The 18,828-nt window shown below is 38.5% G+C and overlaps 1 protein-coding gene across 1 annotated transcript in view; it reads right to left on the reverse strand.

Moving 5' to 3' along the window:
* The window catches only part of ERICH3 (glutamate rich 3), an 89,420-nt gene extending 71,078 nt beyond the window's left edge, over nt 1–18,342 (reverse strand). The window contains 5 exon segments of the mRNA XM_007445904.1: nt 3,552–3,680; nt 5,294–5,365; nt 8,976–9,101; nt 11,539–11,632; nt 18,254–18,342. Coding sequence (XP_007445966.1) covers nt 3,552–3,680; nt 5,294–5,365; nt 8,976–9,101; nt 11,539–11,632; nt 18,254–18,342 — 510 coding nt within the window.
* Between the last annotated feature and the right edge of the window lie 486 nt (nt 18,343–18,828).

Here is an 18,828-nt window from a genome sequence, read left to right on the forward strand (position 1 = left end):
TCCTGCTGAGACCCTGACTGATGCATTTTCTAATCAAGAATGTACTACAGAGAAAACCAAAAGTGCCAGTTCAGAGCATTAGTTGTGTCTTTTGGAGCACTGACAGAACATTGTAATAAAGATCAGCAATGTTTCAAAAATGGAAAAAACAAGATGTTTGGCCCAGTTGTTCTCTTACAATAAAACAGTAGAAAACCCGTTAAGAATAATACATGCAAATTTGGGTAAGAGGGTGTGAGAACTACAGTATATAAATGATTAATGAATAAGATTTATTACATTGACTCACGGTGTAATGGTGACAACAAATATTCAACTCTGGAAAAGTGTTGTATAAATACATAAAAAATGGTGACAGGGCAGCTCTCACCAACCAAAAGTTGATCTTAGCGCCATCTTGACAAGCTTGTTATATGTTGCCAAAACTCTGATTTTGTTAAGTTAACACTTACTGAATTCCAACTCTAGTCACTGTGAGATGAAAAAGTAATTTTTAACATCTAATGGCAACACGAGACAATTAGTGTCAAATGAACCACACAAATACTGCCAAAGAGACAATAACAACAAAATACCTGAAAACTAATAGAACTTAGAACTTAAGGTTATTTGGAATAAGCCAATGAGACTAGTAAAAATTAAAGTTTCACAGAAGTAATTACATTTTATCCAAATGAATGAGCAAAAGAAGAAAATGATAAGGAGAAAAGAGGAATGGTAAATTTGAACATCCAAGTAAGAAGAGCCCGTTTTGAGCCAGACATGGGAAGGGGAGCAAAGAGACTATTCCCCAATATCTGTTTTCCTTTCTTCATGTAATAGAATATTTATTAGGGAACATGCCTATCACAAATAAAGACTGTATTTCCCAGCGTCTCTTGAAACTCCATATAGATGTATGCCTCAGTTTGGGCCAGTAAGATGTGAGCAGAAGTGCTATATGAAACTTCCAGATCATGCCCTTAGAAAGAAGAAATGCCTCTTCACTTGCCCCTTATCCCCTTCTCTCTGGCTGAAAGAGCCACACGGTGATATATATACCATCCTGGTATACGTGGATGAAGGCAACACACTAAATTTGGCAGATCAATGACACAAAAGGAGTCTGAGCTTTTGATGCCTCATAGAGTAGAGATGGTGCAGGAGCTGAGACTCATGCATGTGTGTTGAGGCTGGGAGCGCATCCTTACGTTAAAGTCGTTATTTTGGTCTCCACATACAAACCTAGACAAGAAGCCAAGTGGACTGACTAGAGCAGCGTTTGGTTTAAAGAAAAAAGACATAGGCCTCTATGAGCCAAAAGGTGAAAGCTCTTAAAACCCACAAAGAGAAATCAGACTAGAAGTTTTCTGAACAAAGGGATCAGATCATGCAAAAGAATTCTTTTGGTCTCTGTAAAACAAATATGCCTTAAAAACACACTCCTGTCAAAAAATCCAACTGAACACAAAAACATTGAATGTACGACTTGGAAAGCAGGTTACTCTAAACTAGAACGTGATCTATTGGCTGCTGTGCGCTAAATGTTACTTCCCCACATTTGCATTCAGTTAGATGAATGTGGCAGTCAAATGTTTAACCGATTACATGTATCTCTAAAAACAAATCTGCGCCGTTCAACTAACAGCTGTGAACTACAAACTGTTGTAGTTCACATCAGGAGCCACCTTAAATTTGCTATATTTAAACTGTTCATAATATATTTTCTTGGAATATATATGGCACTGTAGCTTAACATTTTCAGAACTGTACCTGAATGTGAATTGAAATTGACTACCTGGTGATTACTCAGCTTAGCTGAGCATTTCTAATTCTTAGTAGAAGATCTCTGGGGGTGAAGTTTCCAAGCATGTACAAAATTAGTTGAATGACTTCCACAGTTTTAATGGCATGGTCAGCTAAAAGCCTACATGCTATTTTGAAAGTTTAGGTGCAATTGGTGACCAAGTGAAGTAACTATTCACCATATGCTCTCCTTATTCACACAAGAAAGTTTAAAGAGAAAAATGGATGGCAATATCCCCAAAGGATTATTATCTTTATCCCAATGGCACCTGGAGGTCAGGAATCCAATTCGGAGGATATGTAACCAAGTTAGGAAAACAAAAAAGAAGGACTTGAATTTCTGTAACATGGGAACTGCAATTCCAAGATCACAATAGGTATCCCCTATGAGGCAGCAGCACCGCAGGGGGTGATCAAGTGAAGAATCTTGGCTTACCAGACAGAAAGGCTGCTAAAGTGCTGGTGTCAGTGGTTCCTGTAATTTTTAAATTACTTTCTCACTCCTGCCACATTAACATCTCCTGGATGTATCATAAACTACTTATTGAGGCTGTTCAGCTGGAAAATTGAAAAGAAAGACTTTCAAGGGTTTTTCCTCCCTGAAACAGGTGGGAAGATAGAAAATGGCCCTTGTTTCTTTTGTTTCACCCAGGATAAGCTTTTGAGAGTCTAGTGAATTTGCCACCCAATAAAAGAATTATTTGTGTACATATACATTTAAATGAAGCCTGGAAATATGATAACAACAAAGGGAAGATGGTTGCTTTTCATAACTTGAGCTGTTCATCGAGAAATGTCAAAACATATTTACCTTTTGAAAATGTCAAAGCTTAACACTATATGTGATGAACTTACTTCAATAATCTGTGAAAGCACTGCAATTCCTCTACAGATATTGTACAATCCAAAAAAATGTTCATGCTAACAAGGAAATACATTAGGCCACACAAAGCCAGGATAAAGATGTCATCAAATCAATTCATTTAAAGCTGAAACCATCAACCGCCAGGAAATATTTTGCAAGTCTTTTCTTGTATCTATATTGTTTCAAGCTACCTTATGTTCCTTCAAGCAAATACCACTCCTAGGTTATAAATGAATCAAAGTGGAATGAAATGTCAGTGTGCGATTTCTTTAAACAATTTCTGTACATTTAATTATTTTTATCTTAGACTGTGTGCATATATTTTGATAAAAGAAGCTCAGATGTAAGTATCTGGCCTGACACGTTGTGCAGTACCATTGAATTTGTATGCATAAAGAAGCTTTAAGATAAGGTAAGAGTAGAGGAAACAGCAAGAAAAAAATCCAGAGGTCAGAAAATACAGAACATGCATGGAACAACCAATGGTTCAATTGTGCTGCATTGTAGGGTGCTAAAGGGTAATCGTGGGGAAAAGTATTAGGATAGCCAAATTGATGTCATGTGGCTTGGGGTCTTAAATGTCAGGTGCAAGAGTCTGGGCTTTTCTATAGGTGACACAGAGCCAGTGAAGGTATTTGGGCATGTAAGTAACATAAGTAATCTGCACTTTAAGAAAACTAATCCAGCAGTAACAAAATGGATTTGACAGGGGTGATATTGAATGAAAGCGGGACAACCAGTAAAGACAGAGTTGAATGGATACAAGATTATGTTTTCACTCAGTAGGATTCCCAAGATGATACAACCATGTACCCAGAGAGCGTTCTTTCTGAGAGTAATACAAAATCATGAATTAATTAGTTGGCATGGTGCAGGTCAGAGTGTTATTAACGTGACTCACCAGTGTTACTGGACTGGAATGTCCTTCATCAACCAGAACACTATGGCCATGGTTAGTCTTGGGGCCAACTGGGGGGCGGGGAGACAGGATTGGCATATTATTTCCTATAGTCCATCCTGTGTGCTCTCCCTAGAATAAGAAAGTGATTTAACAAACCGATGCATAAATAGTAATCTAGGTTACGTTAGTGCCTGCCAGATAAGAGGTGTTATATGACTAGAGAAGTTCTTTCTCATTCTTTTCAAAAGTACTCCCTCTGAGGACCATCACGATAATCAGGAGATGTTTCCACAGCTGTACTGGGGACTTGGGTGTCGTAGTGAAAGTCAGGAAATTGAGTATGCTTTATCCAAAAAAATAGCTGTGCTCACAGTAATAGCTACAGATGCAGTGTATCCTTAGTTTCAGCAATAATATTTATTAATCTGCTTTAAGCAGATCATTACAAGAAGCACAATGTTCCTCACTACTCTGATCAGTAGAGACTACCAGAAAGTATTACTTTTCTGCCTTAAAAAAAATATTAAATAATGCCATAAGCAAAGGGTTATATATTACATATGGGGGACCTAAAATATAGGTCTTTCACCAAGTGCAGCTATAGGTGAAAATGTTACGAATAAAAATCGTACAGAGGAAATGAAGTGTCTATCAGGAATTTCTGCCAGTGCTAAAATGTGCCCATGTATTTTGTTAGTATGTCTGGCAATCTGGGCAAGAGTGAATAGAACACTGTTTCAGGAACCATTTTCCAGTAACTATTTTTTCAATCAACATTTCAGCAGATAAATTATAGAATCTATCAGTCCTCGATATAGGACACTATTGGTAAAGTTGACTTAACCACAAATCTCTACACACCAACTTTCCTGATTTTGAAAAACTGACTTATTGTCTGTTATTTAACAACACTTTTGTAATAAGAGTATGTTTTGACTAAGATAAAATAGATTTGAGTCTATCAGGCAAGAGGGAAAATTAGTTTCCTTTGGCTAGTTATTCCACAGAAGCTTTACGAATATTCATCAGTTTGTGAAATGTGTCTTAAGCCCCACATTTGTTAATACCCTGAAAATGAAGAACAACACGTGGGTTTGAATGGCTCAAGAAATTGAGTAAAACTGCCAACCTGAACTGAAACCTTTCAAGCATGCCTAATTGAATCTCTCATCTCTTGATTTAAATTTACACATCTTCTAAGTTGACTGCAAAGATGAAATGTGAAATGCAAAAGTAAAAAACAACGAATTTTAAAATGCCTTCACAAAATGTCTAAATCTTAAGCTTTTGTTTGCTAACGTAGATCTTTCCTACCATACATTTTCAAGGGTCACGTTCACATGAAAATGTACCATTGGATAATTCTTAAAATGCCCCATTTTCCATCACATTGGGAATATCACCATCTATTTTTACATTTTATGACAAACAAATCTTTTGGCCTCTATCACAAATCAATCAAGAAAATACAAAAGCAAAATTTCAAACTCGAGAAGAACGGTTTCAAGTTTTTCTTTCAGTGACTTGTGCCTTAGACAATTTCTCTTGCACAGCAGCTCCTATTTTGTCATGATCTTCTGTAATAATAGTGACCAAGATTTAAGCTTGGTGGAACGATCATTTGACCTCAGTTATGAGTTACCCCACAATAAAGTGCCCCCAAGCCACTTCAATAATAGTACCATTGGCCTTCAAAATCATGAAATAATATTATGAAGTAAAAGAGTTATGTAGCTCCTTACCTTAAATCTCTGAATTCGCTCCTTCCTAGCTAATGTCTCCAGTTTCTTTTTAATTTCAAGCTGATGGTAACGCTAAGCACACAGGAAAAATAATCCCGCTCTCTAACTGTATTCTCATTTACCCCTCTTGTCATTGAGATGGAGAAGAATCACCCGCATAAGTGTGCAAGTGGGAATATAAATTGGTACAACTCTTTGGAAAGCCAATTCCTAACATACATTAGGCAGTTAAAAGTGTTCCTACTCTGTAACCCATAACTTTCATTTCTAACCCTAGGGAGAAGTCTGAATAATAAAAAAAAAGTTTTATGCACAAATATGTTGTTTGAAAGGTTTTTTTTTTTCCTTCAAAGCAAAAATTCAGGAGCAACATAAACCTTAAAGAGAATGGTTTAAGTTTTTGGTCCATCCATATAATGGAATAGAATATAATTATTAAAATAAGGTTCCTAAAGATTTGGGGGTTTTTTTGTTTTTTTTTTTAAAGCACTTTATTGAGGTATGATTGACATACAAAAAGTTGTACATATTTAATGTGTATAACTTGATGACTTTGGAGATAAGTATATACCTGTGAAACTCTCAACTACAATCTATGCCATAAACACATCCATCACATCTAAAGGTTTCCTCCCACCTTCTTTATTATTATTAGTTTGTGATAAGAACACTTAATATCTATCCTCTTAGCAAATTTTTAAGTGTACGACACAGTATTGTTAACTATAGGCAATAGATCTATATAGCAGATCTCTAGGGCTTATTCATCTTGCATAACTGAAACTTTATCCCCATTGAGTAATACCTCCTCATTTTCCTCTCTCCCAGGCCCTGGCAACCACCATTACACCCTCTACCTCTGTGAGTTTGACTAGTTTACATTCCTCATATAAGTTGGATGTGGAGAAAAGGGAAACCTTGTACATTCTTGTTGGGAATGTAAATTGGTGCATCCACTGTGGAAAACAGCATGGTGGTTCCTAAAAAAATAAAAATTAGAACTACCCTATGATCCATCAATTGCACTCCTGGGTATATATTCAAGAATTGAAATATTCTACAATCCCATGTTCATTGCAGCAGTTTTCACAATAGCCAACACGTGGAAGCAAGCTAAAGGTCCACCGACGGATGAATGGATAAAGAAGATGTGGTACATATATACAATGGGATATTATTCAGCCTTTAGATTTTGTTTAAAAAATGGAAAATACATGTAATGCTGATAAAAGTAGGATGCAGAACTGCACAGAAACACAATTTTATTGGTCAAGCTTACATTATGTGCGTATCTGTGTGCTAAGAAAGTGCTTCGTGTGCATCATCTCTTCTTGAACAATTCCAATTGCTAAGTAGTCTCATTTTACAAATGAAGAAACTGAAGCAGAGGGTCGTGAACTTGCCCCAGGTCATACATCTAGTCAGTGGTGGAACTGTTATTTGAATCTTGGTCTATCTGACACTAACTTCCTGTTTGGCTTTTTTTTTTTTCATAAAAACCTCCCAGAAGTCATCTTATTGAACCATTCTGCAGCTTGAGACCCCCCTGGCTTCCAGGACACCACTCTATCAGGTTTTCCCACTGTTTGAGGTTCTTATCTAGCCCATGTTGTTCTTCCCAATTTCCTGCAACGCACACACCATGAAGCTAGAAACCTCAGAGTGGCCCTGGGTGTCTCCTTCCCCGTTCCTCATCCAGGCAGTGTCGGTCTCTCTCCCTGTTCCAGATCCCTGTGGGCAGCGGCATCGCCCCAGTATGTCCACTACTGCTGTTAGCCCACACCCTCTGGCAACAGCTTCCTAGCTGACCTCCCACCTCCAATCTTTTCCAGCTCATTAATCCATCTTCCACATTTTTAGCAACATCATCTTTCTAAAACAGCTCTGCTCATTTACTTCACTCCATGCTGAAAAATGTTTCATCGCTTCATCACCTACACTGCAAACCTAGCTGGGAATTGAAGGCCTCCAGAAACAGGGCCCCAACTTATTGGAGAGTGTCACTTCCTGCCACTCTTTCAACCAACTCACAGTGTAGTCTGGCCTCAGTGAGCTTTCCTTTCCATCCACAATGTCCCCTCACACCTCTGTAACTTCACACCTGCTGTCTTCACTCTCTGGAATGCCTTGCTTATCTTTTCATGTCAAGTTTCATTCAGTCCTCCAGGTTCAGTTCAAAAAGCAGGACCTCTGTTCAGCTTCCTCTGACTCTCACAGAGGCAGGTCATCATTCCCTTCTTTTCTGAGCTCAGTCTATTTGTTCCTCTCTTCTAGCATTTGATCACTTTCTACAGCATTTTTTAAAAAATTATATCTCACAGCTACATCACATAGCCCCATACTGGTATATGGTAAGCTTGCAGTTACTGTTTATTGCATGAATGAATATGTGAATAGTAATACAATAACATTAGTAAACAGCATCAGCGTAAACTAAATGTGAGACAAATGTAACAATTTAGAAATATTTTATTTTTAAATTATATTAATATATTATATAAAATCATATATTACACATTAACATTTACCTAAGCTATTTATTCCAAACGTTAAGAATACACAAAGACTCTTTAATAACAGCACATTTAACAGTTATGATGTGTGCATTATAGGAAATTTTGGAAAACGGAAGTTCAAGAATCAAGGCTAAGACAGAACTTGGTGCCTACTGATTAAGTTTGAAATTATAATTAATTTTACACTGTACTATTTTTTCAACATTAGTTGTAGAATTCCAACCAATACTTTTATAAAGAAGTGAATTTGGGAGCCATAAACAATGATTCTATGTAATTCATGCACATGACATAAATCACAAAATGAATTCCTAAATGAACAAATCATATACATCCAAAGAGAGCACAACACTTGCTCAATTTAATAGTAGCATAATAATAAATATTTTGAGTGGCACTACACTTAGTATTGGTTTACTGATGATTCTACAGTTGGTCATAAATGTTTAGTGCACCCACAGGTCAATGGTTTTATGAGTCAAGTTTTCTGATTTACTGCTACTTGGTCAAGCCGAGAAGTGACATGCTTTTTCACAGACATTAAAACGGTATTGATGCTTGAAACTACAAGTTCCATGGAGCAAGGCTAAAATAATTTATCAAGTTCGCTAGATATCCTTCTAAAAATGCCATGTCAGACTGAAAAAAAAGTTGTTGATACTTGGGTTGTGAATCTGTGCTGACCAATGTGGCCTAAAGTAGGAGGGACAGCAGCTGTTTCAATGCCTGCTCCTTGAAATTTAGCATACGGCTGAGCTTCGGAGCCTTCAAAGAGTAACAAATCCGAAATAATTCATGGCGGTGGAATTACTGATATTTAAACAGATGTCACTTTTTTTTTTAGCAAATGGAAATTGAGGTACAGATGGTGAGGGCTGGTATGTTTTAAAGTAGCCATTACAGATTAAAACTCTACATTTGTTAAATTAAATATCACAAAATATACAATGATGTCCATATTTTTCCCTAACTAAAATGAAGAAATGCTTACTTCAGTGTCTTATCTCCTCACTACCTAGAGAGATATAGAGTATTTCTCAGGTCACCTTGTTCCATTCTTTTTTAATGAAATATAGGAAGAATTCCCCTGCTTCTGGGTACAGAAATTATTATTAATTATCATATTAATAAATATCAGTTGTAAAGAAAATAGTTAATACTTGTACCTCCATATCAAGAACCTTATGGAAAATAGCCTGGGCTAAGCACTCCCGGATATATTTTTGGTGATCCCTTTTCATGATATTTAGTTTGTATTCCTTTTCAGAAAGTATCCTCCCATTTCTTGTGATCTGTCATGAATAAATAAAACATACATAGAAATACAAAGCAGAAAATGCATTGTTAGTTCCCTATGAGAGAGAGATGGACCGTCAGTTGATCAGACAGAGAAGGAAGCAACGTCTTTTAAGGCTAATGAGGTGTAGTGCTATGGCTGATAAACTTTCACTTTTAATGAATGTTTCATAAGGAAAAAAAAGAGAAAGGCAGTTTCATATACCCATCATTGTGAAAACACATACAGGTGGTGCACTTGACGTTTAAAACAAGGTTTTCATTAGAGTAACAATTTTCCCTTAATGGAACCCAGGTGTTCTTTTCATTTCTTTTTTTGAACACTTTTGGGAAGAAGGCGTGGGGTGCTACCTTGAAACAGTGAATAGAAGCAGTGATCACAGGACTGATGATCTCACAGGAAATACTTTGAAGGGCAAAACATGTAAGCTACAGAGGATCTCATCAATTTGTTTTTAAAATAATTGGTTTCATTACTTTGTTTTCACACTGCTTTTCTTCTTTCACTCTCTAGCCCAGAATGTAATTTAATTTGCTGTGATTCAGATTATACAGTACTGCAGATATAAAGTATTTCAGATTGGTTTCAAGTGACATCACTGCAAGTCCCAGGAGTGATAGTTTCTGAATTTTATTTACTTGTTTTTCTTTTATTCCTTCCTATGGGCATATTTGTTCTATTTTTCTACATCTTCCTTAAACTGAGGATGTTATCCTTCCTGGAATGTTCATCTTCCTTTTCACTTATTTAAACCCTGCTCTTCTTTTCATACCTAATTCAAGTCCACATATTTCTTAATTTTGATAACTAGTTTTTTAGCACTTTTGTTGCAACATATTGGAGTATCAAGATCAGCTAGAGTTGTGCTACGAGTGATTGATTGTTGATCATCTTTTTTATGAATGCATTTTCTAATGGAAGAAAGCAGTGTGGTTATAGAAAGTGTGCTTGGAATTACAAATAACTCAGTTACAGTCTTTGAAATGTGTTGTCCATGTCATGACTATCCAACCAGGAAAAACTGTTGAGAACTTCCTGCACTGCCCCTCCCTTAGCAAGTAACTTGTCATTGATATTTCTCCTCTGGGAGTATCTAATCTCCCCAACTAGACTGGAAGCTCCTATAGGGCAGAAGTTCTTAAACTTGAGCCAGCATCTGAAGAATCACCTGGAAAACAAGTTGAAAAAGACTGATGGACCCCACTCCACAGTTTCTGACTCAACAGATCTGGGCTGGGGCTCTAGAATTTGCATGTTCTAACAAGTTCCCAGGCGATGCTGAACACTCCTGATTCAGAGACTGTATCTGAACTGCTCTAGAGAAAGGGCTGTGTCCTTCCTGTTTGCGTTGCCATGCACATAATCAGTGTTCAATAAGTGCTTGTTAATGACGTTGATAAGTAAATACAAAGTCCTTCCCATTTATATATGAAGCTCACAGACTTGTATCAGAAGAAGTAGGGTTAATGGTACCCACAACAATTACAACAACCATTCATTACACATCTCTAGTTGCTACAACAGTCTTGAGGGTGGCCTATCATGATCTTTATTGTCTTCCTTCAACTGAAGAAGTTGGAGCTGAGAAAGTTAAGTGTTTTCCTGAACATTCTGTCTTGTAAATGGCAGATTTCAGCCAGGTGTGTCTGATAACAAAGCCCCAGGAGACAAAAAGCAGGCTCTCTGAGAACTACCCAGACAGAGTGCCAAGCACATAAACAACAATTAGAAATGCAATGCATATCCTTTCAACACCATGGCAACAATAGTTAAGGAAACCCACAGTGTTTTAAGAAAGTAAACAGCTAAAATTGTTAGTCACACTTTCTATAACCACACCCCTTACTTTGAAGGGAAAACTACAGTGTTTTTTAAAGGTTTTACATTATAGACATTTAGAGAAGTGGAAATTTTCTGGAAACGATAGTTTTGGAGCTAACGAAAGACACTAATGTATCAATAAACCATCACATGAAATGAAAGAGTTTTTAAAAATTTAAAGGAAAATTTTGAACTGTTCATGTCTTCCACACCATATCCTGTGATTATTAAAAACAATATTTTTTTCCTGAAGACAGTAAAGTCTTTTCTATCCTTACTCCCTAACAGTTCCTGGTTTATACAATATGTTCAATAAATATGGGTTGAATAAATGAGTGGGTAAATAAACAAATGACATATGCTGTTGAAAACTCATAGGGATTTTCCTCAATAATTTATAAGTTGCCTTAACAGCCATCATGACCTCTCTTCCTATCTTTTGAAACACAGCCTCAAATAGATAAATCAGAGCTTTGGAAAGGAAGTAATTTTTCTAAAATGAGGGAAGGGAAAAGATGTCACCGATAAGCTCAAAGAGGAAACCAGAAAAGATAGGGAATTATTGGATTTAATGAAACAAGAGGGCAGGTAGAAATGAGACCAAATCTTACCAGCCCTGATCTCAAAAGATGCCGCCTTATCCTTGTATTGTTAAAATATCCAGCCAGGTGTTTATCCGTAAGACTATTATATGCTGCAAGTAATCTGGAACAGAAAAATGAAACCATTAAGGTTTTATGAAGTGTTGCTTGATAACCAAGGCAATTCTTGACTCTCATCCCCAAACTGTGCATAATCGTTCATTCATCCAGCCAGCCAGTCATTTACATATGTGTTTAAAAAACTAGTATTGAGGGCTTCCCTGGTGGCGCAGTGGTTGAGAGTCTGCCTGCCAATGCAGCGGACATGGCTTCGTGCCCCGGTCCGGGAAGATCCCACATGCCACGGAGCAGCTGGGCCCGTGAGCCATGGCTGCTGAGCCTGCACGTCCGGAGCCTGTGCTCCGCAACGGGAGAGGCCACAACAGTGAGAGGGCCGCGTACCGCAAAAAATTGAGCACCTACTGTTTTCTAGGTTTGATGATAAGGACCGGGAGACAGCCCTGATGCTGTTTTATCCCACAGACAAGTATGGAAATCAGACATGAACAATTAAGTTGGTTATGAAAAATCCAATAATAGAAACATGCAAAAAATCGTGGGGACACAGAGAAGGAGACCACCAACTCCAGTTGTCAAGAAAGTCTTTGTGGAGGAAGCCTGATGGAAAGCTTCCTCAGAGGACACTTCAGCCTCTGGTTACACACCCTAAATTCTAGTCACTCAAACTTCCTTGCACTCCCTAAACATATTCTCTTCTGTCTTCAGGACACGATGTACAGTCCCACTACTGGGAAGTCCTTTCCCTCAGCAGATATTAGCTAATGGAGAACATCTGTGATGCACAAGCATCTCTTCTCCCAAGAAACATCCCCTGATACAAACTGGGTGTGCTGTGTTACCCTCCCCTCTGTTCCTCTAAGACCTTGAGTTCTATTACACATCCACGATATGTTACTGCTTATTTCTTAGTCTACTCCTGTTGGTTTGCAAACTGGCATACACACAGAGAGGGCAAGGGAAGAGTGAAAAAAAAAGGCAGCCACTCCAGATTGGTAAATGGCAGGATTAATAAGCAAAGGAACTTCCTTAAGAGGCTTGTTTGGGCAGCTGCAAGATGAGTTGCTCTCTGCATCTGCCCATCAGAATCTTAAAAGTTTATATAGAAGCCTTAACTGGGTTCAGTCATGTACAAGGTCCCAATGATCTCCACAACATACTGCTCTCTTAAGTCTGCACCCTTGAAAATGGTCCCCACTGTGAGAATGGTGGGCAGAACATATGCATTCCAAGGACAGGGGAGAGGGTAAGGAGCCTCTGATTGCCCAGGTCCGGCTTGAGGTGGTCACATCCTTTCAATGACCTCCTCCAATACCTCTGCTAGATTTGAAGGCCAGGATGGCACATTATTCTCAGCATCCTTACTTATTTATTATGTACCTAAATAACGATGTGTTCAACACATGAAGATACAATTTTGTTTGGGACTCATTCTTGCTGGTATAAATTTCAAACTAAGCTTCAGCTCACCGTTTAGAAGCGTTAACTTCCACATATATATACAGACAATTTCATTAATTCCACATCCAGAACCAAAAAAATAAAGTTCATAGATTACTGCTGATTTTTACAGCCTTTCATTTAAAAGAGGACAAATTGATTCCTTGGTTACATGGTCAATATAAGTCTATAAAACAAAGTTTGAAACTACTTTTTCTAATTTTTAACCTATCCCTCATTAATTATTATCTTACAAAAGCAGGCACACATATACATATACATGTATGTATATATGTATGCATGCATGTGCATCCATATGTGTATGTGTGTGTGTATACATATATATATATACACACACACATACACATATAAATGTGAGTGTGTGTATATAGAGAGACACGAAGAGACAGAGGGACAGAAAGAAAACACGCAAGCCTAAACATGGTCCTAACATAAAGTTGTCCTAAAACAAATGCACACCCTATTACCTGCCACAAAGATTTATAATCTATACATTTCATGAGCAGCTGATCCCTAACTTATTCTGAAACAAGAACAGGGACTCATAGAATCAAGTAAATATCATTAGCAACAATTTTATTTAGCTATTTGCACTGCCTTAATTACATGGAGATGGTATTGGTGACCTTTTCCTGTCTCTTTTCTCCTTAATGCCCATCTCAGGAAAGTTCCATGCTGTCAAATGGTAAGGAAAGTTTAATTTTGTTCACAAAAGAGACTGAAAGCAGTTACAAAGCGCAGAAGCCAAGGTGCCACATGAGAGTTGCAGACCCATGAACAGCTGCAGAAACCATTATTTCACTGGGTTTACGTAAAAAGACAACCTGAGAGCTTCAGTAATGCACATACAAAACCAGCCCCAGATAATGCTTTGAAACCATCTTTTAAATGAACCGTCTTGGTGTCCTATAGTTCATCAAAGGTTTCCTGTCTCCAAAAGGTCAACATTGTATCCCTTACCCTTTCTGAATCTCAGAATACCTTTTCAGCAACTCGTTTCAGAAAGGTGAGCAGGTGTCTCTCAGTCCTAACAATCATGATTCCACAGTTCACAGATTCTTAAGATAAATCATTAGACTGATATCATATATAGTCTTTTGTCTGTTTTTCAGGCTCACATTTTAAAAAATCAATAGTTTTGGAATAGCTATGAGTGCTAAAACACTGATTAAATGTAGTAGGGTCAAAATGTTAAGATAACGTGGACCTCCACTTCCCTGCTGACTGTAAAATATCCCATTCTTTTAATTCAAACTTTAAAACACTTTTAATATTTAGGTCTTAATAACAAAGCTTAGCCAGCTTTGGCACCACCTCATTCTAATTCTGCTCTCTCAGGCTCCTATTGAATGAGTCTGTGTGTGTGATGCCCCTCCAGTCTTACTGACAAGTGGAATAGATCCAGGCGAGTTGAAATCTTTGCACACAATGATTTTCTCACCTCTTCCTGTTTAGGAAAGATTGAAGGTCCCTGGTTGGGATGCCATTTTTAAAGCATCTTTTTCCATGACTATGAATAATAACCAGCTGGGTCTCCCCAGGCTCAGCCATTTCTTTTTCAGACAATGCTTTAATGTTTTTAACTGAAACTTTAGATAAATGAATTGTTTGCTAACAAGAAACTATACTAAATTATATACAGGTTTAGTAAAATGGTTATTATGGACTGAATATATGTTTCCCCCCAAAATTCATAGGTTGAAACCCTATCACCCCATGTGATGGTATTAGGAGATGGGGCCTTCAGGAGGTGACTAGGTCATGAGGCTAGAGCCCTCATGAATGGGATCAGCACCCTATAAAAGAGACTCCAGAAAGCTCCCATGTTCCTTCCACCATGTGAGGACACAGGAAGAAAATGGCCATCTGTGAACCAGGAAGTGAGTTCTCACCGGACACTGAATCTGCTGGTGCCTTGATCTTGAACTTACCAGCCTCCAGACCTGTACGAAATAAATTTCTGTGGTTTAAGCCACCCAGTTTATGGCATTCTGTATAGCAGCCTGAACAAACTGAGACAACAGCTAATGCAAACATTTCCACAGTCTACATATGTCAACCTCATTCTGACCATCAAGCTTCCTTCCCAGGGAGACAGTAATAATCCTGTGGCTCAGTCACAACCATGATCTGTCACATCCTTCCCACTCTGCTCCTCTTCAAGGGTGCTTGGTATGGGTTTGCAGCCTCCCTTTGCATGTACTCAATTACAAGAGCTTTACTGACCCAGCCACATTTTGATTTAGTAGAGCTCTTCTCATCTTTCTGCTTTTCCTCTCCACTCACTGCTACTGTTTTTCCTCACCACGCACATTCTTCCTTGCACTCAGCACAACCCTGGGCCAGATGAGGTCGCCTCACCTGGGCTTTGGGTTGTGTTGCACCTTGAGTATTCTACTCCCCTTGTAAGTTACTGCCTGCATCTGTTGCCAAAGCTGGACTTCGTGGTCATGCTGCCTCAGTCCTGTGATCCTCTCCTGTTCCAATCCACAATATCAACAACCACATTGGTCACAGCGACCACCCGGCCACTGTGACCACACCACTCAAAAGCCATGCTGTTCACACAAAGACCCATAACTAATTGGCCAGACCAGCCCAACTCGTTGGGCTTCTTTATATGATAGACAAGTTTATTTACCAACCCCTGTTCACTGGGTAGAGAAAGACCTCTTTTCCGGCTCAACGCACTGGAAAAAACTGTCCTCCAGGAAACAGAGTAACCCTATCTCTGTGACGGTTCCCATTTCCCCCACTTCAACCCACACTTCCCTGTCCCTGCAGTGCCTGAGTATTAAGGAGCAGCTGCTGAGTCACTGGGAGAGCCGCCTTCCCAGCTATAGCCTTTCAACGCTTGACCCCTGAACCCCTGCCACCCACCATGTAGATGACGTAATTGGGGCTCTGAACTAATAAGGTCAATTCCTATCAAGCCCTCCACTTGCCCCCAAAGAGAGAAAGAGTATTCCATAGAAACCCAGACTAACAGGAAAGGCACTATCATATTAATCAGAAAACATTTACTGTGTACTATTCTCAAGGCATTCTGTACAGCACCAGGGATCCAGAGATGGCACAGACTCACGGGGCTCCCAATTCAGTGGGGAGGTATGCATGCACATACAGTGTATGTGTGTGTGTGTGTGTGTGTGTGTGTGTGTGTGTGTGTGTGTGTACTTGATTTCTTCCTGTGTCATAGGTTAATTCTTTCACAAATAGTTACTGAGTGTCCCCATGTCAGACGCTGCGCCTTCAGCTGGGGAAGGAGTATAGTATCTCTATCCCATTCTGCAGATTACAAAGCTCTTCCACATACGTAGTCTCATTCATTTGCTTTCAGGCCTCTGGAATGTGAGTAATATCTAACTGTCACAGCTCTTCCATCTTCCTAAAATGGAAAAGCTCCAAAACAAGATTATTGCTCAACATGAGTGAGTCCAAGGAAAACATGCTGAGGGTAAGGTTTCCTGGACCATACTGATAGAAGAATCTCTTGAACCCCAACCTTCTCTCCCAGCATGCTGGGCCCCACACTGTCTACTTCTGTGGAGGGAGAGGGATGTAGTGGTCAAGACTCCAGCTCCAGTCCAGTCCTGGCTCCACCATTACTGGCTCCACAACTGGGAGCACGTGACTTAACCTCCCTGTCTATGCCTCAATTGTTCTGCCTTCCACAAGACACTTGAACACTCACACAATTCATCCAAGTTCTTTGCCACTTTACAACAAGGATCACCTTTCCTCCAGTTTCCAATAACATATTCCTCATTTCTGTCTGAGACTCCATCAGAATGGCCTTTACCATCCATATTTCTACCCATGTTCTATACATGATGTGCTGTGTAAGAAGATGGATGCTTCCTCTCCAGGTCCCTTTTCAGAATCACCTTAAAAGTTCCTTCAGGAGAAAATATTTTCAAACCATATATCTGATAAGTGGTTAATATCCAAAATATATAAAGAATTCATACAACTCAATAGCAAAAACAAAAACCCAAATAATCAGATTAGAAAATGAGTAGAACATCTGAATAGATATTTTTCCAAAGAAGGCATACAAATGGTCAACAGGTGCGTGAAAATGTGTTCAGCATCGTTAGCCATCAGGAAGATGTAAATCAAAACCACAATGAAATATTACCTCACACCTGTTAGGATGATTATTATCAAAAAGACAAGAGATAACATGTTTTGCCAAGGATGTGGAGCGAAGGAAATCCTTATGCACTGTTGGTGGGAATTTAAATTGGTGTAGCCACTATGGAAAACAGTATGGAGGTTTCTCAAAAAATTAAAAATGGAACTCCCATATGATCCAGCAACCCACTTCTGAGTACATATATATAGGAAATAAAATTACTATCTCAGAAAGGAATTTGCAGCCCCATGTTCATTGCAGCATTATTCACAATAATCAAGACATGGAAACAACATAAGTATCCATCAGCAGATAAATGGGTAAAGAAAATGTGATACACACACATACACACACACACACACACACACACACACACACATACTTGAATATTATTCAGCCATAAAAAATAAGGAAATCCTGCCATTTGTGACATAAACAGAACTTGAAGGCATTCTGCTAAGTAAAATAAGTCAGATTGTGAAAGACAAACACTGTATGATCTCACTTATATGTGGAATCTAAAAAATCTAAACATATAAACACAATAGAATGGTGGCTGCCAGGGGCTCAAGGCTGGGAGAAATAGGATGTTGATCAAAGGGTACGAACTTCTGATTAAAAGATGAATAAGTTCTGGGAATCTAATGTACAGCATGGTGACTTCAGTTAACAACACTGTATTGCACACTTGAATGCTGTTAAGAACGTAGATCTTAAATGATCTCACCACAAAAAAATTGGTAATTATTTGAGGCTGTGGTAGCATTAACTAAACTTACTGTGGAAATCATTTTGCAATATATATGTGTATCAAATCATTACATTGTACACCTTAAACTTACACAATGTTATATGTCAATTATATCTCAATAAAGCTGGAGAAAAAAGGTTTTGCATCTCACAACTTTTCCAGCTTCTGCCTATTACCAGTTCCAAAGCTGCTTCCATACTTCTAGGTATTTGTTATGGCAGCACCCCACTTCTTGGTACCAATTTCTATCTTAGTCTATTCAGGCTTTGTAACAGAAATAGACTGGGTGGCTTAAACAACAGACGTTCATTTCTCACAGTTCTGGAAGCTGGAAGTCTGACATCAGGGGGACAGCATGGTCAGATTCTTGTTGAAGGCCCTCTTCCTGGTGTACAGATGGCCACATCTTCTCATTTGTTCACATGGCAGAGAGAAAGAGAGAGGCAAGCTCTCTGATGTCTCTTCTTATAAAGGCACTAATCCCATCACAAGGGCTCCATCCTCATGACCTATTTCCCCAAAGCCCCATTTCCAAATAGCATCATATTGGGGATTGTGAATTCAACATATGAATTTGAGGAGTATACAAACATGAGACCCATAACAGAAAGCATAACTGTCTCCATTTTGTAGATGAGGAAAACAAGACTTAGGTTAAGTCACTTGCCAAAGATTATGTAACCTAAATCTTGTTCCTGATAACATACACCAAATCACGGTGAAACACACTTATAAGGGCTTGCTAAGGTGGGGACCAGGATGCTAAGTATAATAATGGAAAATTGTGAATCATTAAATATTCACAGAGATATAATTCTACCAATTTCTAGTACAGAGATAAGAAAATTTTAAATAAAAATTCTTCAGATGAAAATTAGCAAATACATACCTG

The sequence above is a fragment of the Lipotes vexillifer genome, unplaced genomic scaffold (genome assembly GCF_000442215.2).
Source record: "Lipotes vexillifer unplaced genomic scaffold, Lipotes_vexillifer_v1.1 scaffold2435, whole genome shotgun sequence".
Taxonomy (NCBI): Eukaryota; Metazoa; Chordata; class Mammalia; order Artiodactyla; family Lipotidae; genus Lipotes; species Lipotes vexillifer.